The sequence below is a fragment of the Podarcis raffonei genome, chromosome 1 (genome assembly GCF_027172205.1).
Source record: "Podarcis raffonei isolate rPodRaf1 chromosome 1, rPodRaf1.pri, whole genome shotgun sequence".
Lineage (NCBI taxonomy): Eukaryota > Metazoa > Chordata > Lepidosauria > Squamata > Lacertidae > Podarcis > Podarcis raffonei.
In genome coordinates this window covers 135,454,490-135,480,954 of record NC_070602.1, presented here as the reverse complement: position 1 = coordinate 135,480,954, position 26,465 = coordinate 135,454,490, and the positions used below count along the sequence as shown (strand labels likewise).

The following is a 26,465-nucleotide window of genomic DNA, read 5'->3' as shown; positions in this document are numbered from 1 at the left end:
TAAACAGAAGTGTGTATTTATCCATACAATAAAGGCTCATAATTACAAATACATTATTCTGCTAAGCACTTCCTGAGACCTAGAAGAAGGGAAAACTGGGGAGTTTGTGCATATATGGGTTGCTGTTTCTGTGTGTTTGTCTTCATCCGTATATTAACACTTTTGACTTTATGCTTCCAAAATCTTTCTCCTGTCCATCCCAGTGGATGGTGCTCTATGGGATGTGTTTGCAGTGTTGTCACCTCACCTCAAGCAGTACTTCGTCACTCACTGCAAGTTCCAGAAACCTGGGGTATATGATAGGCATGCATTTAAGTGTGCATTTATTTGTGTTCAAACACCTTCTACTGGTATTTTTTTTTTACACCTATTTTTTTTAAAAAAAGATTTGAAATACAAGTTTCCTCAATATACTATATATAAAACATCAGCTTTAAAAAATTGAAAAAGGTGTGTGTTGCTCCCATGTACCAAATGAATGTCCCTTGACCAAATCCTTAGAAACGTTAAATTTATTGGTAATAAGGTTTCTGTCCCAAGCCTGGTATGTTTACATTTGTGCCAGTTGCTATTATTACCCAAGAAATTTCTTTTTCTGTCATAAGCCAGTCCCACAGGTCAAAAGTACCTGGCAGAAAACTGTATTATCATATCGGAAGCTTAAAGCTCAAAAATAAAAGTTTAATTGATGGTTGCTTAGAGTGCAATCTGAAGTGTACTGATGGTTTTCTGCCCAGTTTTCATATCCCACTACTGACTTCTGGGAGAAAAGGGGTTAACTCAAACCTAGCAGCAGAAGAATTTAGAAGGCAAGGGGCCTGCCAAATTTCCTTCACCTTTTTCTTTAAAAGGAATTAAAAGATGTTGCTTTGTGTGGGAAACCACCTTACATTTGAATGGAGAAAGGCACTGGGGTAGCCCATGCAAGCTCTCCAGCCAACTCCACCAACCTCAGCTAGCACAGTCCATGTCAGGGATGGTGGGAGTTGCTCCTGCTGCATGAATGCACCTTTCAAGCTCCTGTTCCCACAGCAGCCTGCCTATTCCTGGTAAGCTGCTGCTGAATATTCCATGAAGGTAGTTCCAGTGCTAGAGCCGGAAGGGTAAAGTGACATGGCTGCTTTGTGCTTATGGCTGGATTGTGCATTCCTAGAGTGTGATTGCCTCCTTACTGAAGATGACCAAGCCTGGAACGTTTGGGTGTAGTCAGCTAAACTGAACTCAGCGCAGACCCACTGGAATGAGCCTGATTCAGTCAGGCCCACTAATTCCAGTGGGTCCACTCTGAGTAGAACTTAGCTGAATGCCACCTTTGACCTGCTGGTTGGCAAGATCTCCCAGTTGAACAGTATGTGAGCCATACATGAAGGAAGCCCTGAGAAAAGTCACTTTAAAATCTCACTGATTTCAATGGACGTTAGAATGCACATCTCTCCCACTGGAACTCATGGTAGTTTAAAATGTTTAATTTTTGCTGGATTGTTCCCAGTGTGTAGAACTACAAAAAGTGATATATCTGTGAAATATATTTGATTTTGTATGAACATTGTTTTTTTAAAAGGGGAAGCACTTATTCCCCCCCGTCAAATAAATACAGTATGAGCCTTGTCAATTAAAATACAAACATCTTACACCTTACTACAACCAAACATATTTATTGAAACTGCAGCTACAAACTTCAGCCACATCAGATTCTTAATTACGTATTATTTTCTAAAGTTGTTTCACATTACAGTAGCTGACAAACACAAAATATGGTTATCAAAACAAAAGATGAACCTTTTTGCTTAATAGTTACCTAAGGCAAAGATTTTTGTTCATTGCAGAGTAAAAGAGCAGAAGACCACCAGTTCCTTGCAAATGTGCATATCTTTGAAAGCTGGAACATTTTCCAAACAACTCAGTTTTCCATAAACTAACATTTCGTTCCTCTTTAAATTCACTTGGAGCTCCTCAACCGAGTGTGCATTCTCTTTTCAGGCCTGCAATAATGGCTTTTCTTTTCATCCATGCCAGTGACAGACACACCCAGAAAAAATACGTTCAGGTTCACAGACAGCTGCAGAGTCACTATATATAGAAAAAAGATTGTAAAACTAGCAAGTTTTTGTCACTTGAAAAATTGAAGATGAATTTAAACATGCTATTTTTTTTAAAGGAAATCTGCATTCTACTGTGAAGAAGCAATTGTTCAATACCCAAGAGATTATATGGAAATACGAACTAGGTCCTTCGTTACTAGGACCTCTATTCTGATCTGAGGGGGCTGAGTAAAGCAGGGGGTCTGGCCGGTCACTGAGCAGCCTTGCACAAGACAGCCTCCTGTCAACATTTGCTGGGAGCAGACCAGCAGATTCCAGTCTTGCCCCTTGTTTACACAGTCCTAGCTAAGGAAGGATGTCAGGAGCAGGATTAGGGCTACAAGAATGAGACTGTTCTCATTCAGTTAGCCCAACTCGTAGTAGAAGAGACACTGCTTAACACTGCCACCAGCTGGGGCAAAAGTAAAATATATGTTTTGCTGAAAAACATATGGCCAATTTTGCTTTAAGAAGCACATTACTAATTGGCCATGTTAGTAAAAATGACACAAAACAACGTAAATGCAGGTGGCCAAACTGCAAATTTCACAGGGCATAACTGGTTCAACAATAACAGTCCCATAATGGGAAATTATAGGCCTGTTTTCTTTACATTAAATTCTCAACTTTTCTGGAGGACAGCAATCTATGAAGCCCAGGCTGCTTTCCATGCAAACTACATGGAAGGTGGTACCTTGGGATGCGAACGGGATCCGTTCTGGAGCCCCGTTCGCATCCAGAAGCAAACGTAACTAGTGACGGCACGTCTGCGAATGCGCATGTCGCCTTTCACCGCTTCTGCGCATGACGTCATTTTGAGCGTCTGCGCAAGCGGCGAAACCTGGAAGTAGCGCGCTTCGTTACTTCCCGGTTGCCACGGAGCGCAACTCGAAAGTGCTCAACATGAAGCGTATTCAACCCGAGGTAAGACTGTACTCAACATCCGATCACTATTCTTGCGCTGTTACACCTAGCAGACAAATATATTAGACCACTCCAAGGCCATCTATATGTGGCCTTTGTGGACCTAAAATCTGCCATTGACTCCATCCCTAGATCCAAATTATGGTCAAAGTTGCATTTCGTGATGGAGGACAATAGTCTCCTCTATCTTATAAAGCTTTACATATAGATAGTAATATGCAGGTGATATGGTCTGTTGGGGTTAACAAAATTATGATGTCAAGAGGGGTTCCCCTATTGCTTAATCTCTTTTTAATGACTTAGAGAAAGTTCTAATGGGCCCAGATGGACAGTGTCCCAAGCTGGGGGCAAGAAGCACCCCGCTTCCACTGTATACGGACGACACTGCTTATCCTCTCATGCGCCAAATCTAGCTTAAAACATCAACTGAGGAAGTTTTTGGATTAGTGTCTTGAAAGCGACCTTATAATCAATTGTGATAAATAAATAAATATCATGGTTTTTGGAAATAGATTTTCCCCATATAGATGCATCCTCAATGGTCATACACTTGAACAGACTAAAAGCTTTCAGTATTCAGGGCTTACTGTCCACCATACAGTCTTGGAACACTCATTGGCTATTTCCCAAATAGCAGAGGTGAGCAAACTTGCAATTCTCTGTTTTTTTCATACACAGGAAGGTCAGTATATTCCCTAAGCTTTAAAAGTGTTCAGTGCAAAATCTGTAATACAATTCCTTTATGCCTCAAATATTTGGTATAATGGTTCTTTCCCTAAACTTGATAGATTTCAATCAAAGTTTCTGAGGTCCCTGCTTCAGGTACCAAATTCAATGCTTCTTTTGGAAACTGGTGAATGCCCACTTTCAATTAAGGCCTGGTGGAGTGCTCTGAAATATTGGCTAGGAGTCTGTGTATATAGTCTTGGAAATGGTCTACTCATTTGATAAATGAGTACATCAGTTCCTGGTCAAAAACCACGGTGTGTAAGCCCTCTTCCATAGGTCTTTCACCATCTTTTCTTATCCACCTGGGGTAGGATACTGCCCTCAAAACTGTGAAACAGAGGTTATGGGATGGTGCCTTCAGTGACTTACAATCTCACATATATGTGCCCTGTCTGTGTTAGGAATCCAATATCTGCAGGGTTTCTTGTTATCTCCCTACCTTAAGAGTCTGACCATATCAAACTATTGCCGTTTTGTTTTCTAAAGCCAGATTAAATATTTTTCCATCTGAAGTGAAGGTACTGGGCCAAAACAAACAAAATGAATTTCAATAGGGACAAATGTGCAGTTACGCACTTAGGCAGGAAGAACTAGATGCACAAATATAAGATGGGAGACACCTGGTATGCCATCTAGGGGTCTTAGCAGACCACAAGTTAAACATGGTCATCTGTCATGGATGGTTTAGTTGAGATTCCTGCGTTGCAGGAGGTGGGACTAGATCACCCTCAAGGTTATTTCCAACTCTGTAATTCTATGACGATAATCTTCTACAAAGTGAGGAGTGCTACACCAAACTGTTTAGGTTGACATAGCTAAGCAATTAATAAAGGCAATGGCTCAGCAGTAGAAATGGAACAGAAAAATTCAAGGCAGAATATAAAGAGGTTGTTCATGTTTTCAAGTTCCTGATAAGCCCAATGGCTGAGTTCCATCATGAGCAACTTTCTGGGAGCTCCAGCCAGTGGAAAAGACAATTGAGCAACATAAGCAACTGTTGTTTTTTTTACAATAGGCTACATTCCAGCCATGCAAAAATCAGTTTTCTACATGCAAATCTCCTCATCCGGTCAAGCAAGAGATCCTGGTCACAGTTCCGGAATACACATTGACCAAACAGAGGCATTTGAAGAGAGGTGTGGCCATGAGAGAGCTCTGGGGGTAAGACAGAGGTCTGGAGGGCCACATTCTATTTATGATAAAAGAAAATGGCCAGTAGATATCCGCCAAGCTAAGATGTATGCAATATTAGAATTTGAAGGCAGTTTGGGTACTCACCTGCTTATTTCTTTTGCTTTCCGTCAGATTTACATCCAAATCTCTTTTCCAGAAGTGATGAAGTCATTTGGACAATAGAGCTAAGCGATAAGCCACTAAGCAAACCCTTATTTTCTTTTATCTCTACCAAAGCATCCAAAATTTTGTCTCTAAAAGAGAAGGAGAAAAGGAGATGAGAGCCTCCAGAGAATTTCAGTAAAAAAAAATTTCTGAATCCCACCATTAAAAAGTATACTTGCCTATGAAGCTCTGGATACAGATCTTCCAGCTTCTTCACCACTTTACGGAAGCTTCTTAAGTTTAATGCGTTTGGTGGTATAAAGGTAGCAGATGGATTTGGAACAAACTGTACTGAACCCAACGGTAAGAGGCCCCCTGCAAGATCCTAGGCAAATATTACATGAGCTACTTAATGGACAAAATAAGGAAAAACTGCATTTGTACTGAAGAACTAAGGAAAGCTAAAATTGAAACAAATATTCAGTAAAATGTTAGTAAATGCTTCCCACTACATCTGCAAAAAGAAGTGGGAGCAGCTACCCACAGAACACCTTGTGTGGATTTGCCTGAGTGCGTGCTGTTCCAAAGCAACTGTGTCAACCACTTCATCATGGTTAGGTGGGGGGGAGGCAGCTGTCCCATCCGAATTCCATGCCACGTGATGAGCAAATTATCTCCCCCAGGTCTAAACACAGTAACTGTATAAATGTAATCCGCAATTGGAGCTTTCATTTCCTTGCAATCCAAGTCTGGTTCAGGTTTTCTGCCTCACTTTCCTTGCCCTGCAGCCTGCCTGTGGTTTGTAAATCCTTCACATTCCAGCTAGGACCACTCTCTGCTGTTGGTGCATCTTGCCTTTTATGCAGACCCTGGGGAGTCTTCCAACACACTTGCTGTCTCATCCTTTCTCACCTGCCCACACCTTTATCTGGTCAGGCTGGGAGAAAAGTGACAAAGCCGCAGCAGCCCCTGCATCCCCCCCAACACCAACCTTAACAAGCATCCTGCTTTTACCCCAAAGTGTGATCAATGGTGGTGCTAGACTAAGTTAACCGTGGCTTCAGTGGGGGTGGGGCAGTTTGCTCCACAATGGAGCACCCGATCCTATGGCCTGCACCCAATCACTTAAACAATGTGTTAAGCAGTCAGTATTATCCTTACAAAAGAAAAATGCATGCACTGTGATTTAAAAGATGTTTTGACATACATTCCAATAGGGAGAAAAAGTTACCTCTTGATCAATTTCAAGATGTGTATTTTCTGATGAAAGTTGAGAAGATTTGAGATCAGGCTTGGGTACTTTGTAAGGGGCTGAAGCACAAAGAGACCCTTTTGAAGAGTCCAAGAGAGGCCTGGGAGCACTTGCTGAAGGCAAAGGCAACTTTAAAGGACTTTTGGAGATACTGGGCCCTTTTGAAGAGATGGCAGGCATTTTGCAAGCAGCGGAGGCAGAAGTGGGTGCATTAAACATAAGATTACAGTTATTTCTATTTTCATTATTCTTTTCACAGCTATAACGTGGTCCTTTGTTTCCATACTCTGGTTTCACATAACTCTGATAATCCGGGAGCCCATTTTCTTTTGCAGTCTTTACAAGATGAACCTTTACTGCTTGGCCCTTTATTTCTCTCTCGTTCATTTCTTTCACTGCCAGCTTTGCATCACAGCCTGTTTTAAAACTAAGGAAAGCGTATCTAGAATGAAAAAGATGTGCCAAAATTAAGAAAAATGGAAAATTTAAGACCTATGCAATATGCCTCTTCAACTGTAAACCAAAACTTTAAGAGGTATAATCCTTTCTCCTATGCAAAAGAATCAACTAAGCCCATTTACTTTCTTGCCCCTCTCCATAGACAGACAACGCTGCCTGCAGTGACAGAACTATGTCACACCTCCCCTTCTCAAGGCCAGGAACACACGTGCGCACACACAACTTGCGCTCTGAACAGGAGCAGCCTGTGCTCATGGCCCTGCCGTGGAACAGAATGGCTGGATTTCATACCCAAAAGGCTCCATAAATTTTATAACCAAGTTCATTTTCATGAGGTGTGCACATGAAGGGATTTACACAGTCTCTGTTTCAATGAGAAATTTACAGAGCTTCATTATGGCTTGGATAGCTCACTTGGTTAGGACGTGGCGCTGATAACACCAGGCTGCAGGTTTGATCCCCATATGGGATGGCTGCATATTCCTGCATTGCAGGGGGTTGGACTAGATGATCCTCAGGGTCCCTCCCAACTCTACAATTCTATGGTTCTATGTCTTGCAGTATATAGCAAGTACATTTAATCTACGGTAATTTGTGTTAGTGTATAGTATGATTAGTTGAGGTTTTAAGGTTCATTCTATGCATGGTTTATTTCACGAACTGTCCTATTGCTATTAATGCCTACATTTATAATTACCAGCATTATTTATTTATTTAGATCCGATTCTCAGAGTGTCCCTGAGAAAGGCTGCAACCAACCGAAAGCATCCAGCGGCCCACAAGGCCAGGTGATGGCTGTGTCTGCTGCGTGCCCACAAGAGACCAAAGGCAAGTGGGAAAAGGGGGAACGGGGGAAAGGCTTCCAAGAGCCATATGGTGATAGATCCCTAGGATCCTGCAAATCATCCATTAATAACGAAAGTTCAGTGGGCCTGCCACTTACGTGAGGGTTTGATTCCAGGGATTTGCAAGCAAAGGCAAAATAACACAAACTGCCCTTCTAAGAGGCAGAGGGCTGCTTACCAGGGCCTGGGAAGGTTGCATGAGGCCCCCAAGAGCTTCCCAGACCCCAGGAAGCGAAGCAGCACCTTTCTTGCTGGCCTCTGGGATGCTCCCATAGCCCCCCCCTCCTTCCCAGAAGGCACCGCCCTGCTTACCTGGTTTCGGAAGGCAGTGCAGGGGCTTGGGGATGCTGCCACAGCTCACTCCCGACCCCAAGCCCAGAAACCAAGGAAAACATGCTGGGTGCACAAAAAACAAATAAATGGAGAGCAGAGGGTCTCCCCAACTCTGCATTTATTTATTTATTCCCCCCCCACCAGCCCCCGTGTAAGATTGTGATCGCGTAAGTAAGTATGCGCTGGCCTATTGTCTTTCACTGAATGTACTTCAGTTATGAAATCATGCAAGCAAAAAATTACAGTATATTATGGAGTACCTGCAATTGGCAGAATATTCACAAATGGAAATCTCAGAAACATTATACTTCTGGAAATGAAGCCACAGATCAACCTGAAATAGACAAAAAGACTTTCACTGACACAGGTTAAAAAACAGCTTTCGGTGAAATAAACTATTATATTTAAATATATGTTGACTTACCTCTGATACTAAGGGACCTAAATCTGCGACATGAACACTATATATGTTCTTTAGCTCCCTTTTTGTGTCTTTTATAGTCTGTGTTTCTAGAAGGGTAGATTACAACAATAATACATAACTCAGCATGTGTATTTTGAAAAGAAAAAGAAATTTAACTGCATAAATAAAGCACCAATACTGAAGACAGAAAAGGCATTCAGAAACGGTTAAGAAGAAGAAAATCCCTTCTAGAATTCTTTTTATGGTCATACATTAGGTCACAGTTCCCTGGAATGCAAAGGACTTATTACCAAGACTTTGATTAGAACTATAAAAATCTCCATTTGCTCTATTTTTACAGTTTGTGTCTGAGCTCTTGCAATAAAAACTCACAAGTTCAGCTCAGGATCAGAATGTAAAAGAATAGTTAAACAGAGCTCTCATACAAGCCATTTTTTCCTTTTTTAAAAAAAAACGGTGCATGTCCTGCAAAGATGTAAATTTGGGCACTAGAACCAGTTAGCAAAAGAAGTAGCCAACTCAAAATTTATTACAGGAATCAGTAATTGGGAGCTCCTCGTTACAAGGTATACTTATGAGTACAATAAAATTAGCAATTGAGATTTTTTTTTCATCTCCAACATAAAAATGAAAAGTATTTAAAAAACCTGTTTAGCATCACTGTTTCAGAAATTTCAAAGGACCGGGAAAGCATGTCCTTTTCATGCTATGTGTGTCCCTGAAAAAAATATGACTTCACTTTGTTTGCCCTGTCATTTTCCACAGGCATGAAACACCAACGTGATACACCAGAACAAAACAGTAATATTTACTGCAAAAGTTTTTGGGGTTTTTTTAGAGTGCAAGGAGAAATCCAAGTAGGTTATAATCATCCTGCTGCTCCAAAGGCAAGAAGCAACAAACTTTAAAAGGAAGCTGATGTAATTCCTACTAGAGCCTGAGTTCCATCCTGTGGCAGAGCTGCTGAAGAATACTTAGACAGGTAGAAGAATGAGAGACACTGGAGGCTGAGAGGAACACGCAGAGGAAACAAAAAGGACCAAGAAGATTCAAAATGCTGAGCCCAAACTGGCCCCTAGGAAGGCTGGCAAGAAACTGCAAATCCACCTAACAGTTACCCTGTCCAGCTCACATTTTACCAGCTTCTCCGCAAGAGTATCACAGGGGATATCACCCAGTTTCTTAGGGTATCTGCATACTCTAGAGATGACGTCCCCTACCTTGAAGAGGAGATGTGAGCACCAGCTGCCTGGCTAAACCTTTAGAACATTTCTAAAATTCAATCTGTGCAGGGGTAGATATTTGTGTGGGAACAAAGGTAACCAAAGCTCAGAAGTCGTATCAGTGCTATTCCCAAACTAATACAGTCAACATGCACCTGATGCATCACTTGGCTTGAACTGATCTGTAAGCGGCAGTGAAGAATCAGTTACTGTCAGGTTCTCTGTAGCATCAAACCAGCCTTCACTGATTTCTTGAGTATTTGAAGAACCTTGAAACAGATGTAAATATTAAACATACAACACAGAGGTAAGCTCAGAACAGGTAGAAAAAAGGTAAGTAGTCCTGGGCTCATCCCCAGAGCCTTGTCTTTAAAATTTGCCAAACACACACAAAATTTGCTGAACAGGGTTCAGGAGAGCATATCTACACCAACTGAAGGGCTGATAAAAATAATTTTTTTAATTAAGATTTTAATTATGTCAAGTGTCTCTCAAAAAAAACCAGCTTAAAATTAAATCTGAACTTAATGCAAGTGCCTACATTTACAATGTCTACAGACTAAATCTGTGAGATCCAAACACAGTGAGTTAAAGCTTGGGTTATTTTTTTTTAAGATAAAGAAGCACATCTGACATTTAAGATAAGCACTACAAATATGGCTCAATAAGCCATGTATTATTGTGGCAAACTATGACTATGAACCAAATAGCAAGGAAAAGCACTGTTCTACTCAGTAATTACCAGTCTTTGTTCTGTATGGTGCTTGTATGTGACTGCCTGCTTAGATAATTGGGATTAGGTGCATGTGGCGCTGCCGCTCCAGTAGGCCGTGGCGATCGAAGATATCTCACCCCTCCGCAGCTTTCCCACAGCTCCTCCTTCGTCTGCTGTCCTCCTCCCCCTCTGCCCGCCCTACAGCTAGGGGTGAGGCTGCTGGTGGTCCATTTGTGCCGCGAGGCATCTGCGCCCGGATACTCGTGAGTGGCGCTGAAGTTGTAGGGCGGGCTGAGCGGGCTGATTTCTGCCGCGCAATTGGTTATGTTGTCCATGGCAATCAAAGATATCTCTCCCCTCATCCCACTCAGCCCGCCCTACAACTGCAGCGCCGCTCATGAGTAGCCAGGCCCAGAAACAGACTGCCTTCAGCCTCCCTCCCAGCTGTAGGGCAGGCAGAGTGGGAGGAGGCAAGCAGACTAAGAATGCCCTGCAGGAAAGGCAAAAAGAGCTAAAAGTAATTTTTTTAAAAAGCTTCATCACTCTGTCCCCCCCCCCAAAAAAGCTCAGCAATTGCTGGCAAGGGAACAGCTGATGCGCGGCGTGTTAGACGCGTGCGGCTCTTAGCCTCTGGGCAACCCCCGCCAAAAGCTCAACAAGTCGGGGCAATTCCCCCCCCCCCAAAATAGGGGGCACCCTATACGTGGGTGCATCTTATACACAGAAAAATATGGTAAATTGGATTTTTAAAATAAAATGCTTTTGGAGGGGAAATCTTTCTAAAGATAGTTTTCTATTCAAGTTACATCATAGTCCAAAGGCTATTCATCAAGAAATAAGGATTTGTTTTAAGTTTTTCATGTGTGTTAAAACTCAGTTTAAGTTATTATTATTTTTAATTGTTTAACCACATTGGTTAACAAACATGGATACATATACTATAATGTTATTGTTTTAGTTAAATAAATTGTTAAAATTGTTATTAAGGAAATGATTATTTTTCTCCTTCCAATAAAGTACAGCAGAAAAGCTGTCCAAATATAAACAGTTAACTTATTAAACCTCACAATAATTTCATAATTATCTATGTATTTCTAATAGTATAACCAAATCAGTAATTTTTAATATAACTGTGAAAACTACTCTGAAAAATTATTATTCCAAAAATGAAACCTTCATCTGGTTGTAAATATTAAGATTATACCAGCAAGAATGAGTCTTTCTGGAAAAAAAATGATTTAAATCATATCCACCCTGATATACATTATGTTACTTTGGGACACTACTAGTGGTGCCCCCTCCTTGTGCCACTTTGCCTAAATTCAAATCCACTCCCCAGTTAGGAACATTCTGATTGGAACTTAAAATTGTGAATATTTAACTACTTGCATATCATATTTAATGCTTGGTATAGTTCAGAGGACAAACCAGTTACAATGTAGTAATTTCATCCAGCATTTAAAAATGTTTAACTTACTATTTTCAATAAGTTTATATTTCTCTTCTTCAGAGGTTTTGTTGGAAAGGGACAAATCAGGGCTACTGTTTTCACCACCCTTCTTTTGACATGTAACCTAAAGTTAAAAAACAAGAACAGATTTTAATTTTTGCTCAACAGACAGCTTTTCAGTGCCAACTTCTTCAAACACAGGCCAGTTTTAGAACAAGTTATTTCCTGCTTCACAATTCAGAGAAGCACCATCTTGGAATTGTTGGGATACTGCCAGGGAGATAAAGTCCATCTGAGCCCCCAAGCCGGCTGCCGGACGATCCATCGATCTCCCGTAGACACGCAGTATCAGCAATTAGCGACACGAAGCCTCAGAAATAGATTGCCGCATTCTTAGGCTGGTGCACACTCTATCAGCAGAATTCACACAGCGAGAGATGCACAGCAGGAGAGCATATATACAGTTTATTCAGCGTTGGTCAGAACAAAGAAAAACATGACCGCCTGCATTGGTATGCTCAGGCAAGAAGAAGAAAACTAAAGCAACTGAAAACATAAACATCCTGTGAACAGGAAATACGCAGACTCTGTGACTCACAAAGCCTGCTCCCTTTTAAGGTGGAACGGAAATATCCTAACAGGAATACCCCTTTCTCTTAGGGTTTCTCTCAGATGCAACAAGAGCTTGTAATTTCCAAACACAAAAGTTACGCTTTTTGAAACAGAAATTTAACCAAAACAGTGAAAGTGTACACACTCACTTAAAAGATACTAAGTCTTTAATAAGCAATCTGCCCTGTGGTATTTATTTTTGAGGCTGATATAATGGTTCTGCTTTATATTGACTATATTATACCCCACTGCTAGAACAGGTTTAGATTTATGTTTAATAGAGAAGTTGTAATGTAGAATCAGCCTTCAAAATAAACCATTTTGAAAGTTCACAAAGAATTCTTAAGGTAGTGTTGTAATGAAGTATGCAGAAGACTTACTAAAGGGAGTGAAGAAACTTCCATATTCTGTGGCAGCGACACCTGAGACACAGATTTTCCTGTCCCAAGGGTAGAACTGAAAAAATAATCAAATATATATTCATTGATTTGGCATTTGCTGAGGTATAGAAAGCACTTTTTAGCCACTGTCTATTTTTATCAAAACAGCCTCAATTCTCAATGTGTCAGAAGAAAGAATCTTGCCTTTAATATAATTTGGAAATACTTTGGGTACGATAATAAGTTATGACCATTTCTGAAAGATCAAGTGAGCAGCAAATCTCAAAAACCTTCCATGTAGAGGTGCTAAAGGGCTGTGCAGATGTTCACTGGTGAGACCAAGGAATGAGAGAAAGTCGCCGATGCACATTGCCTTTGTTACTGAAGTCAACATTTTCATATTGAATATGTGCAACGTACAAAAGGCTTGATGTGTTTCAGATCCAAAAAGTTTGTGGACACTCCTGTAACTTCTCCCAGGCAAAATGTGCCTGGCTAATTTTGAGCACTGGACTAAACGAGAGATCCTAGGTGAGGTAGGGAAGAGAGGAGCTCCATGAACTGTCTGCACAGCTCTTAGTCCTATGTCCCCACTTGTTCAAGGCCACCCATTTGTTGCCTAGAGACCTCCTAGATGAGAAGGGAATTAATTCCTCTTGTCATTTGTGCCCACCTACAGTTCAAAAGATGGTAAAGGGATTCTTCCTAGAGTCCTTGTAAAAACATCTGCCACTGCTGCAAAAACACCTATTTAAGTCCAATCCTTTGTTCTCTTCTGAGGGCCAAACTACAGTACATTACAATATTCACATTTTTAAAAAAGCACATGGAAACTAGCAACCTTTATTTGGTGATGCCTAGGAACTGCACATCAAATTTTCTCTTTCCAGGTAACCACATAAGGGGAAGGGGCTGTTTAGTCAGTGACTTCTCTTATGAAGTGACATCTCAGAATCCTTTTGTTTCTCTGGAATAGGAAGTTTTTTGCCAAAATGTAGGGAGCTTTTGAGACGACTCTAACATGGCAGGAGTTGCATTTGAAAGAAAAAACTAAGGAAATACTAACATGAATATAGATGCATTCAGCCTCATGCCTAAATCTCCAGGCTAAACTTACTGACTCACTAAACAGTTATTCCAAATACTTTTCTGAAACTGTTGTAAAAAGGCTAACTTTCTTGAGTAGTTTGCTTTCTTTGGAGTCACTGGACAGAATATCTATGCCTTTAACTCAACTCTTCCCTCCTACCTTTCAGCTAGGTCCCACAGACACAGCAGCTCTTAGCCTTACAATACAATGCTATGAATACAACGAGTAAATATGCATGGATTATACTGAAAATGTTTGTATTAGTAATCATATTTGGTGTTCTGCCCAAACCAGTTAACAGTCTGCCTTCCACACCAGAAACTATTTCATACACACCCATTTACAGATTTCTTTTTGTCCATGGAATTAATGCAAGTCTGCCAGCAGTGCTGTTGATACATCTGATAGCGAATTTTTAAAAGCTGCACTTCCGCTTTTATAGCTCTCTCCAGTATTTCCTTACAGCAGCTTGGTAAATGGTTGTTTATTTCTTGAGAAAGCTGCATTATCCTTTTAAAAGAAATATCAAGTTTGAATACAAACAAAAGTGATTTAGGGGATTCTACTTAAGTGTACATTTAGAAAACAAAAAAGAACAATTGAAAATTCATTCCCAACCAGAAAAATAAGGAATTTACAGTGTTACCTCAGGTTAAGTACTTAATTCGTTCCAGAGGTCCGTACTTAACCTGAAACTGTTCTTAACCTGAAGCACCACTTTAGCTAATGGGGCCTCCTACTGCCGCTGCGCCGCCGGAGCCCGATTTCTGTTCTCATCTTGAAGCAAAGTTCTTAACCTGAAGCACTATTTCTGGGTTAGCGGAGTCTGTAACCTGAAGCGTATGTAACCTGAGGTACCACTGTATAAAGGTAAAGTTAAAGCACCCCTGGACGGTTAAGTCCAGTCAAATTCGACTCTGGGGTGCAGCACTCATCTCCGCTTTCAGGCTGACAGCTTTCCGGGTCACCTGGCCAGAATGACTAAACCGCTTCTGGCACAACAGGATACTGTGGCAGAAGCCAGAATGCATGGAAACACCATTTACCTTTCCACTGCAGAGCTACTTGCACCGGTATGTTTTTGGACTGCTAGGTTGGCAGAAGCTGGGACAAAGCAATGGAAGCTAACCCCGTCGCTGGGATTTAAACTGCCGACCTTCCAATTGGCAAGCCCAAGAGGGTTGGTGGTTTAGACCACAGCGCCACCTGCACCCCTATAAGGGATTTATATGCCAGTAATAAGAACAGCAACATGAGTAACATTCTTACTCAGCTAGCCTTCTATTTTCATGGCCTAGTTCTAGTCATACGAATTCTCACCAGCCTGGATTCAGGGTGTTCCTTCTTAGAAGGAATTCGAACCAGGAACTGCAATGGAAAGAGGGGAAGACAATTTTCATGGATTCGCTGGAGTAGAATAGGTGGTGGTGGGGAACTGCCCTGCTGGAAAAACTGACTAAGTTGAGAGTCCTTAGGGATCTTTGATAAAATGTCAACTTTGGACCTGTTTGGTTTGACTTACTTCATTTGTAAGCTAGGAAAAAATGGCCAGGGACTGCCATTCAGCCACAAACCATTATGGCAGATCCCGCTTCAGCGGAGCGGGAGGAGGAACAGAAGGGGCTCCGTTCCTCCTCTCGCTTCGCAGGAGAGGCGCTTCGCTGAAGGGGCGCTGCACAGCTCTCCCTCTCTGCACAGCGCCTCTCCTGCGAAGCGCCATTCGCTCCATAAGACGCACTCACATTCCCCCTTACTTTTTAGGAGGAAAAAAGTGCGTCTTATGGAGCGGAAAATTCGGTATGTATATTGTCATCAGTTCCTGTTTGTTAACACTGTTATTTGTAGAATCTTGAATCACCTTTCTTTGAAAATTAATAAAAAATATTTTGCAGGGGAGTTGGCAACACTGCCTCCCTCCTCCCTCGTGTAACCACAGATTCCAGCTGGTGGAGCTTTAAGAACCTCAAAGGAAATTAAGTTTTAAGAAGTAGTAAAAATCACTTAAAAGGTGTATCATACCTGTTTGGAATTTCATTTAAGTCTCTGCTAGTGCTATTTTTCCATTCCAAAAGATCCTAGAAATAGCAATTTTAGTAAGTTTTATTGACAAAGTTGTAAATCAGATTTAACTAGCAAGTCCCTAAACCTTACGTAACACACACTGAGAATGCTCCTTGTTTCAATAAGAGAATCCAGAATTTTGCATGTCTAGCCATATTATATTGGCTTCCTAAGTTACGAATACAAACACAAGGACGACTGTCCTACAGGAATCAGAAACATATACAAGCTGTACTTGGCTGCAGCTCTTCAGCATTTGCACTCTGTACACCAGCAAGATGCCCTGCACATGATGCTCCTGGATCTGATCTGGGAAGGAAAGAGTGTGGCAGGGCAGGTGCTGATCTTTATCAAGGGCAAGGCAGCCAGAACTGCTTTAAGAACTGGAACCATTAAGAACTTGTGCTTCAGCTCGCTTTTGCCTAATTTATTTGCCTCCCTTTCCCTCCTGCCTCATTATCTCTTTACACTGTGAGCCTGAGGGCAGGGACTATCTCACAACTGATTTTTGTAAGCTGCTTTTTTGGCTAAGGGGGGGGATTACAAATGCTGTAAACAAGTAAGTAAAAGATGTGGGCTGCACACTAATCCTTATGGAGAAATTTCAAAGGTGCCTTATGACTGCACCTTATGAACATCCAATGCTACCAATGTTGTGAACCAGCTATTCACATTTTGTCTGTCTCAGAGTCTAGAAGCATGATGAAGAGTGTACCTGACTGGCAAAGATTTCTGGGGCTCTAGCCAACAGGTTTCTCAGAAAGCCTAAGGATTCAGAGCTTTGGCTGTCCACTTGTACATGCAACTGCCTACCCAGATAGGAAGACAAACACATGCCTGGCAACATGTTTCTGCATACCTATGCCCCCTAACTTGATAATGGTGGGCACATGGCCTTGAAGTAGGAAGCAGATACAATTATGGTCTGCCTTACAGAGTAGTTAGAAAAACATATAGTGGAATGCCTCAAATAATAACTAATTCCACAAGCTTCCCCATGTTTTACCTTGTCACTAGTGATACAGTTTTCCAACATATCATCCATTGCTGCTTGGGCGGTAGTCATCTCCATGTTGTCAGATATGCATGACCAATCTGTATTGCAGGCAACACTTCTGACGGAATCCCTCAGCCACTGCTTGGGCCTTTCTTTGTTCATCATTGTTATAACTGTGTTTTGTCCTCTGGACACTACTGAAGCCTTGACATTAGTTGCTCTGCTTGTTGTAAAACAAGCTCTAAAATCAGAACTTGCATCAACAGCTTGGTTAATTGTACTCTGATTATTAAATGCTTTATAGGTGCGATTTGCCTCCTTAGAATCAACTACCGCTTCATAATCAGAGAAATCTGAAATTTCTGTATCACCGCTAGAGGTGTGTGCATGGGAACATTTTCTTTCCTGCTGCAATACATGTGTCTTTCCAGTTTTCAGGGTTCCACCTGAAAGATAATCTGTTTTCATATTTTTATCAATTTTAGAGTTGCTCCCTGAGAATAATTTTGCATTATTAACCTTAGCACTAACTGAATGTTTATTGACAATACTACTGAGCAAACTAATAGTCTCATCTCCTGGTTGATCATCAAAATTCAAACCTTTGCCTTGTGTGTCCCATTTGCTATCTTGCGAAGTCTGGGAGAATTCTGGTATTTTGCTGTATTTGTAGCAGTCACAATCAATACTACAACCTGAAGTAGGAGACTCATCTTTTTGTTTGTTCATGGGACACTGGGCATCTGCAAGCTGATTTTCATTTGACAGTTCCTTGTCCTGAAAAGCTTCTGGCCGATGACCGATGCAGTCTTGTAGTCCAATGCAGTCTAGTGTGGAATCAGCTAAGCCTCTGCATCTGTACTCCTCATTTTGATTGCTACTTAAGTAGGAAGAGTCTGCAGCAGTATCCAAGTTCATATCTGTCTCACTTACATTAGGCAGTGCAGTGGACATTCCCTCACCTTCCTTATGTGCAGATTCCAGTTCCTCATCGGGCAATGCACTAAAATAAGGCAAGCTTCCTTTTGATACGCTTAATTCTGAGGCACTTATGTAACATGACTGGCATGGAGAGGAGCAATTAGCAAGATTCAAGCAAAAGTCAGGGATATCATTAACTGTATTTCTTTCAGAATGTTCTGATCCATGGAGTGCACTCAGGACTGTTGATTTATGAGAATTGTTCTCAAATTCACTCTCTCTCCACTCCATGGCTCCCACGTCAGAATGGTTTCCAGAAGCAACAAGCATTGCTTCACTGAGCTTACTTTTCTCAGAACCATCTGATGGTAGCTGATGGGGTTTAACAGCTTTTTCACCTGTTTGGACAAAATACCAAATGCATATTTCAATATTCTTTCTGTAACCGAAATTTATCCTACATAGTGAAAAAGAGGAGTGCTGGCAGTGACTGCTCAATTTTGAAAGAAGAAACAGGTACATAGGAAACAGAAGAAAGGCAGTGAACTAGGACAAAGGGTACATTAGGAAAAAATTGTTAGCTTTTAATAGTTATTGCTTCTACTTTTAGAATTTTTTAGCAAAATGTTAAAATCCACCAGACTATTTGTTATTAGACAGTGTACCAGATAAAGATAATTTTGCCAGTGGCAAAATGCACCTGGTACCCAGGAAATTTTGAACACTGTTTGTCTCCATGGGATCCAGAGCACCCTAGATCCCTTGCAGGGCCCAGTCCCTCTCTGATTTGCCAGACCTGAAGCTGCAGGGCCTCTGATGTGGTGAAGCATTTTATTTTGCACTAACAAAGCAAATACAGGCTACCTACACTGTAGTAAGCAAATTTATCATATGCTCTTATCATATAAAACTGAAGCTGAAATACTGCATCTTTCTTGCTCGTCCCACCCACCCCATTTCTTAATGTTTTCCACCTTCTGCTTAACTCCAAGCCTGGCATCTACCAATTCACAACTGTATACACGAATCATCCCACACAGCTTGATACCAGGAATGGAAACTGAGTAAGTCACTTTCTAAAGGCACACACAGAAAAATACTACGGGAGCAAGCAGCATTTCTTCCCAAATTAAACTGGAATGATGGGGAAGTGGGGGAGGAGTCAGATGATACTCAACACCTTTAAAGAGCACTTACCCCATGTTTATATCATATAAGAAAAGAGGAAGAAGGCTCTGCCTGTCTCAAAAAAGTAGTACCATACCCAGTTGGTGAACCACAGAAATATTAAATAATCATGTAACACATCCCAGAAACTCACTAAAAAACTGCATTTGGTTAACCAATATCACAGACAAATCAAAGTTGTCCTACCCCATCAACACCCAATAAGCATGGTAAATATGGGAAGCACAGCAAAAATGGATTCCAGTGGATCTTCCCTAAATCCAAAACTACTTCTCTTCGTAAGTCAACTAAGTGACATAAATGTAACAAAATGGGTTTTTAAAACTTGTGTGCAAACAAATTAGAATCATATAATTGTAGAGTTGGAAGGGATCTGAGGGTCATCTCGTCCAATCCTCTGCAATGCAAGAATCTCAGCTAAAGTATCCATGGCAGACGACCACCCAACCTCCACTTTAAAACCTCCAAGGAAGGAGTCCGCCACCTTCCGAGGGAGACCATTCCACTGTCAAACAGCTCTTACCATTCATCCTTTGTCTACTATTGGCTACTTTGGAATCTGCTGGATTGATCGCTTCCATCGACAGGTGTCTTTTGTGCAGGTACTGTAACGAGCTGGGATTACAGGTAAGACCTCTCCCTTAAAGCAGGTGCTTCTAATCTTGGCTCGTTACATACAGTGACGATACCAGGTAGCCTGACATCTGGCTGGTTGATAGGGGATCAAATACTTATTTCACTCATTATAATGCACATCCATCTCTAACTTTTGTCTTCTGGGTTTCTGGGGGTTTTCCCATTGTTATTCTGTCTCTCACAGCTACAACAAACCTACCATTAAAATTATGGACTGGTCATTTCTTCATCAGAGGGCAAACAGGCAAATTTAGCAGGGGATCAAATACCAATACTTTTTTCGCTCACTGTAAGCTCTATTTTCTTATTAAGATTGCTCACAGTACAAATTATGGTATAGTCGCAAAACCCTAAGAAAAAAGTCACTAACTATTGAAAAGTAAAATTAACTCACCAGAAAAGCTATGAATAGTATTTGGCTTTTCTAAAACCTGAATTCCCCAGCCATTCATTTCAGCAGTAGCATATCTGTAGTAACTGTTTTCCAATTGTCCATATTTAAAGGTGACAGATGTGGAAGAAGGCACTACCAGATGTGGATATGATGCATCTACAGCCACAGGCATAGGCACATACACTCTCGGGTGAAACCAGAAAGGCGCCACTGAATATGGGACTTGACCATAAAGTGAACAATCTCTTGGGAAGCATGGCCTTGTACCAAACAGAGGTTGAATGTATGCTTTTTCATTAAAAGGAGGGTGCCATGACATATTTTAGACATGTGTATGACAGGGTGAGCGTATAATTCCTGGAAAGCAAGCAAAATAGACATGAATATAAAAAGGAATGGTTAAATAATCCAAAGTAGTACAATACATCTCTTATACATTCCAACTACATACTCATGGGTTAACTAAATCCTGGTGGTCAGTCAACTGAACCTCTTAACTAAAGCAACAATAGTGAAAGATATGCATATCTACTCAGTTCAATGGGACTAACTCCCTAGCAGAATGTTGAGTTTCCCCTTTAAACAGCAAGCCTCAGTTCCAGAACTGGCTTCCTAATAACATGTGAAGTGGCTCTTTGGGAAATCCCACCTAAAATTCTCTTGGGCAGGTAGATGGTGGGCAGCTATTTAGGTCTTGACTACTGTCAATCAACATAAAAATACTTTAATGTCTAAGGCAAATTTCTTTTAATTCTTGGTAGCAGAGAATGCTCGCAGTTCTTTAGCAGGGCCGGGTGATGTATTGATAAAGGTAAAGGGACCCCTGACCATTAGGTCCAGTTGTGACCGACTCTGGGGTTGCAGCGCTCATCTCGCTTTATTGGCCGAGGGAGCCGGCATACAGCTTCCGGGTCACGTGGCCAGCATGACTAAGCTGCTTCTGGCGAACCAGAGCAGCGCACAGAAACACCGTTTACCTTCCCGCCAGAAGAAGAAGAGTTTGGATTTGATATCCCGCCTTTCACTCCCTTTTAAGGAGTCTCAAAGCGGCTAACATTCTCCTTTCCCTTCCTCCCCCACAACAAACCCTCTGTGAGGTGAGTGGGGCTGAGAGACTTCAGAGAAGTGTGACTGGCCCAAGGTCACCCAGCAGCTGCATGTGGAGGAGCGGAGATGCGAACCTGGTTCACCAGATTACGAGTCTATCGCTCTTAACCACTACACCACACTGAGAGGTACCTATTTATCTACCTGAACTTTGACGTGCTTTTGAACTGCTAGATTGGCAGGAGCAGGGACCGAGCAACGGGAGCTCACCCCGTCGCGGGGATTCAAACTGCCAACCTTCTGATCGGCAAGCCCTAGGCTCTGTGGTTAAACCCACAGCGCCACCCGTGTCCCTTGATGTATTGATACATCTTCCAAAACCCATTTGAAGACCACAGCACAGCAATGGTTTCATAACATTTGATGTGGCAATATGTATCACAAATCACGATGTGTATGTGTGCTATGTAAAAAAATAAATCACTATGTGGGGAAAACCGTGAAGCCCCTCGCTTCTCTCATGATTTCTGCCACACCATTGCTTGCTCTGCCACCTCAGCAATCCTCCGCTTCCTGTTTATTTTATGGTGTTTACATTGTTGCATTCCCCCTAAATAGCTTAGAAAATGTGCTAACTTGAATATTATCTGTACTATAAAATAAGTTGTAACAGTATGTTAAAGATATGTAAAAAAAAAATTTACAAGATATGTTTTAAACCCCTAAGTAACAGCAGTTGCTAGGACATTACCCCATTCACCTCTACAGAGTTTCATCCTTATTTCAGACATCATGATATATCTGTAATAGCTGGTGATATATCACAATGCTGAAAACCAGACATCACTGAGACCTATTTTTAGTGAGCATTTTCATATATCACAACCCTATAAAGTTAATTCTGTAACAATTTCATTATTATTATTACTATCATCATAGATTTTCCATGGTACTCAACAGAATTGTGCAAGTTGCATTCTCTGCCTGAGATAGTTATTCTGAAGGCTTTGTAGCTACGTTCTCAAGCAATTTCAGCATATTCCATACATATCCCATCCTTTCTGTTAAGAAACTCCTGCACATCTGCCACTGAAATGGTGTGCTGCAGAAGCAATGAGCATTACCATTTCACATGAGAATTCATTCAGGCCCATTGGCCTGTACAAACTTAGCATGCAACCAACATTGGTGTGACTGCACATTTTGGGGCAAATGATATTGCTGCACTACAACTCCCATCATCTTTGGCCTTTAGGCATGCTCACTGGTGTGAGTTATAGTTCTGGAATACCAAAGCTTCCCTACATCTGATATACAGTGGTACCTCAGGTTAAGTACTTAATTCGTTCCGGTTGTCCATACTTAACCTGAAACTATTCTTAACCTGAAGAACCACTTTAGCTAATGGGGCCTCCAGCTGCCGCCAGAGCATGATATCTGTTCTCATCCTGAAGCAAAGTTCGTAAACTGAAGCACTGTTTCTGGGTTAGCGGAGTCTGTAACCTGAAGCATATGTAACCTGAAGCATATGTAACCTGAGGTACCACTGTACAGTGGTACCTTGGGTTAAGAACTTAATTCGTTCCAGAGGTTCGTTCTTAATCTGAAACAGTTCTTAACCTGAGGTTCTCCTTCGCTAATGGGGCTCCTGCTGCTGCGATTTCCGTTCTTATCCTGGAGCAAAGTTCTTAACCTGGAGCAACCACTTCCTGGTTAGCGGAGTTTGTAACCCAAAGCGTCTGTAACCCGAGGTACCACTGTAGAGAGAAAGAGGAGGGCTTGCTCAACTGTAGTGGCCAATTAGACAAACTAGTAATTTTGTTGGCTTTAAATAGTATGGCTTTAAACCTTGGGTTGTAAAGTTCAATCTTAAGAGGTGCCTGCCATGCTACAGGCAGTGTGCAAGTCCAGGCCTTTGCAGTACAACTTGGAACATGGTTGCTTTCATACACTAGTATCTTAAAAAGTTCCTAATACATCTTAGGGCAGCCGTTCCCAGCCTATGGTCCCTGGATCACCAGCAGGTCCACAAGTGTCAATCAGGTGGTATGCCCACATTAAATATTCATATTGATGACTGTTTTTTATTACTTTTTTATTTATCATATTGCCTTTTATTGAATTTCAATTTGACTTCTATGGGACTTAAGCTGTAATACAGTGAAGCACTAAGCAAGAAAAGAAGCAATAAATGTGACATTAAAAAGTATACAGCACAGAGTGGAAGGGACTCTTAGGGTCATCTAGTCCAACCCCCTACAATGCAGGAATCTCACCCAAAGCATCCATGGCCGATGACCGACCAGCCTCTGCTTAAAAACCTCCAGAGGAGGAGAGTCCTCCATTTCCCGAGGGAGACCCTTCCAGGAAGAAAGTTCTTCCTGATGTTTACACTTGCAGGGTATTACAATTGCTGCAACTGATGGGGAATTCATTAAAGGGTCGACTAAGACCTTAGGCAGGGGATGCGGGTGGCGCTGTGGGTTAAACCACAGGGCCTAGGACTTGCTGATCAGAAGGTTGGCAGTTTGAATCCCCACAATGACGGGGTGAGCTCCCGTTGCTCGGTCCCTGCTCCTGCCAACCTAGCAGTTCGAAAGCATGCCAGTGCAAGTAGATAAATAGGTACCACTCTGGCGGGAAGGTAAACGGCGTTTCCGTGCGCTGCCCTGCTTCGCCAGAAGCAGCTTAGTCATGCTGGCCACATGACCCGGAAGCTGTACACCGGCTCCCTTGGCCAATAAAGCGAGATGAGCGCTGCAACCCCAGAGTTGGTCATGACTGGACCTAATGGTCAGGGGTCGCATTACCATTACCATTACAAGACCTTAGGCAGCAGCTTAGTTCTGCAGCCTTAAGAGCAGGGGTAGGCAAGCACAGGCCCGGGGGCCGGATCCAGCCCAATCGCCTTCTCAATCCAGCCAGCGGAGGGTCTGGGAACCAGCGTGTTTTTACATGAGTAGAATGTGTGCTTTAATTAAAATGCATCTCTGGGTTACTAATGGCCCTTCACTTGTGGGGCATAGGAATTCGTTCATTATTATTTTTTTCAAAATATAGTCCGGCCCCCCACAAGGTCTGAGGGACGCTGGACCGGCCCCCGCTTCAGAGCCCCCGGGCCGAGGAGGAAGCCAGTTCAGCTTTTATCCCCCCCCCCCCGCCGCCTTTCTGCATTTCGCTTCCCCGCCCTCCAGGCCGCTCTCTAGCGGGAGCCGCCCGGCGCTCCTGGGCTGCACGCAAACCCCGGGAAGGAGCCCCGCCCTCCGCGCCCCGGTCCGGCCTGCGCACGTGCTGCCGGCGGGGGCGGCTGAGGCGGAGGCGAGAAGGCGCGGGACTCACGAACCGGGAGGAAGGAGAAGCTGAAGCAGCAGCAGAAGCAGAAGCCGCCGCCGCCGCCCGCCCGGTGCCGACCCCTCGGCCAACTGAAGCGCCCGTTCCTCCCGCGCGCCCGCCCCTCCGCAAAACGCCATTGGCTGATCGCGGGACGCTGGTCGCCAGCGGATTGGCGCAGAGGCGGGGCTCGTGCGCGGGTCGGGGCCTCGCGCCCCCTGGCCCCGCCCAGGTCTTCTTCTTCTTCCTCCTCCTCCTCCTCTTCGCCTCAGTTGCGCTTCTGGCCGCCCAGACGCCGCACGGTCCGCAGAATAAAGCGCTTTCCCTTGAGCTCCGTCCCAGCCCCACTCCCCTTCTCCCTATAATCGAAGCGGTATTATGACATTTCTCCTTACCCTGCCTTTTCCTCCTGACAGGACTTAAGCCGCTTTACAACGGAAAAACGGCTAAAAACACGCACCAGATAGCTAGGAAAATAGAAGGGATGGTTTAAAAAGGAACAGTAGAATTAAAACACGCACACATTTGTCTGCCTATCTATCTAATCTGTACAAATAGTTCACAATAAAGAATGAGGGGGGAAACTAATTCTGTTTTTATGAAATAATAAAACCTCCCTTTGGAACACGTTTAAGGCACCCTTTTGTTTGCCTACTAAAAATATTGCCATTTAGAGAAGCCTATTTTAACGTAATTTATTGGCACAGATAGTTGTACGAGCTGCTGGATCTTTGTTGCATATTTTGTTGTTTCTTCAGCTTGTAAACCTTGTGTATAGAGATAGAAAGGCGATATTCAAAATCAAAAGTGAAATTAAAGTAAACTTTGAAGACACAAAAATGTTAATCTAGTGGACATTAGGCAGATAACCAGATACCCAGCTGTGATCTTAAAATGCAATAAATACTGGGCCTCAGAGTCTCCAGCTCAAAGTGGCTCCAATAGATGCGGAATGAACGGTAGCAAAACCTGAATCTATTGCTATTATATATTATTCCAGCTCTATAATGATGGCTCTGCAATAAAAATTCTGACAAGTCTCTTTTGTATCAACTTTAGTTTGGGGCATAATATGGTGAGAAATCAGGATACTGCATTTAAGTTCAGATTTAAGAAATAACCATAATTATGGGAGAAGCTATGCACCGGTGCAATAACCTACTTAGGTTCATGATACTGGACCCCCCCCCCCGGAGATTATAGATTCCACAAACTTATACCATTGATTTATTTCATATTTAAAACAAACCAATATACTTACAAGTTTTCTGTTGTTGATTCCACTATTACAAGAATTTTGCTCATTTCCTGCATTTTTATTGAAGGCGTATTTCATAGCCATCTTCAAATATCTAAAGGGCTGCCACATGGAAGAGGGAGCAAGCTTGCTTTCTCCTGCTCCAGAGGGTAGGGCTTGTGCCAATGGCTTCAAGTTGCAAGAAAGGAGATTCCAGCTAAACATTAGGAATAACTTTCTGATGGGAAGAGCTGTTTGACAGTGGAACAGACTCCCACAAGAGGTGCTGGACTTTGCTTCCTTGGAGGTTTTTAAGCAGAAGTTGGATGGCCATCTGTCAGGGATGCTTTAGTTGAGATTCCTGCATTGCAAGCGGTTGGACTAAATGACTCTTGGGCTCCCCTCCAATTCTACGTTTCTACAATTCTGTGATCCATACCTTCCCCAACTTGGTTTTCTTTTATGCTGGTTAGGACTGATGGGAGCTAGTTGTTGTCCAAAAAATCTAGAGGGCATCAAGATGGGAATGCATTTGAAATACTATAAGGAAAGGGAAGGCACTGTGGGAATTGGGAGCAGGGAAATGGGTGTGCTATGAACAAGTTAATTGCTATCCCATGGTCCTCCTCCATCTCTGCTGGTCTCACCAGAAGCGGGTTAATAATAATAATAATAATAATAATAATAATAATAATAATAATAATAATTTATTATTTATACCCCGACCATCTGGCTGGGCTTCCCCAGCCACTCTGGGCGACTTCCAAAAAAATATTAAAATACTGTAATACATCAAACATTAAAAGCTTCCCTAAACAGGGCTACCTTCAGATGTCTTCTTAAAGTCTGGTAGTTGTTG

At 42.3% G+C, this 26,465-nt stretch overlaps 1 protein-coding gene across 1 annotated transcript; it reads right to left on the bottom strand.

The window, feature by feature from the left end:
• Positions 1-1,639: 1,639 nt before the first annotated feature.
• Positions 1,640-24,453, bottom strand: RBM44 (RNA binding motif protein 44). The gene is made up of 14 exons (XM_053364285.1): positions 24,383-24,453; positions 19,993-20,349; positions 16,863-18,172; positions 15,815-15,870; positions 14,132-14,305; positions 12,706-12,781; positions 11,741-11,837; positions 9,704-9,817; positions 8,326-8,411; positions 8,162-8,235; positions 6,244-6,706; positions 5,252-5,397; positions 5,013-5,161; positions 1,640-2,070 (listed from the first exon to the last, which is right to left on the bottom strand). Exons 2-13 carry the CDS (start codon positions 20,309-20,311, stop codon positions 5,017-5,019), a joined length of 3,060 nt encoding a protein of 1,019 aa, XP_053220260.1. The 5' UTR covers positions 20,312-20,349; positions 24,383-24,453; the 3' UTR covers positions 1,640-2,070; positions 5,013-5,016.
• Positions 24,454-26,465: the final 2,012 nt, after the last annotated feature.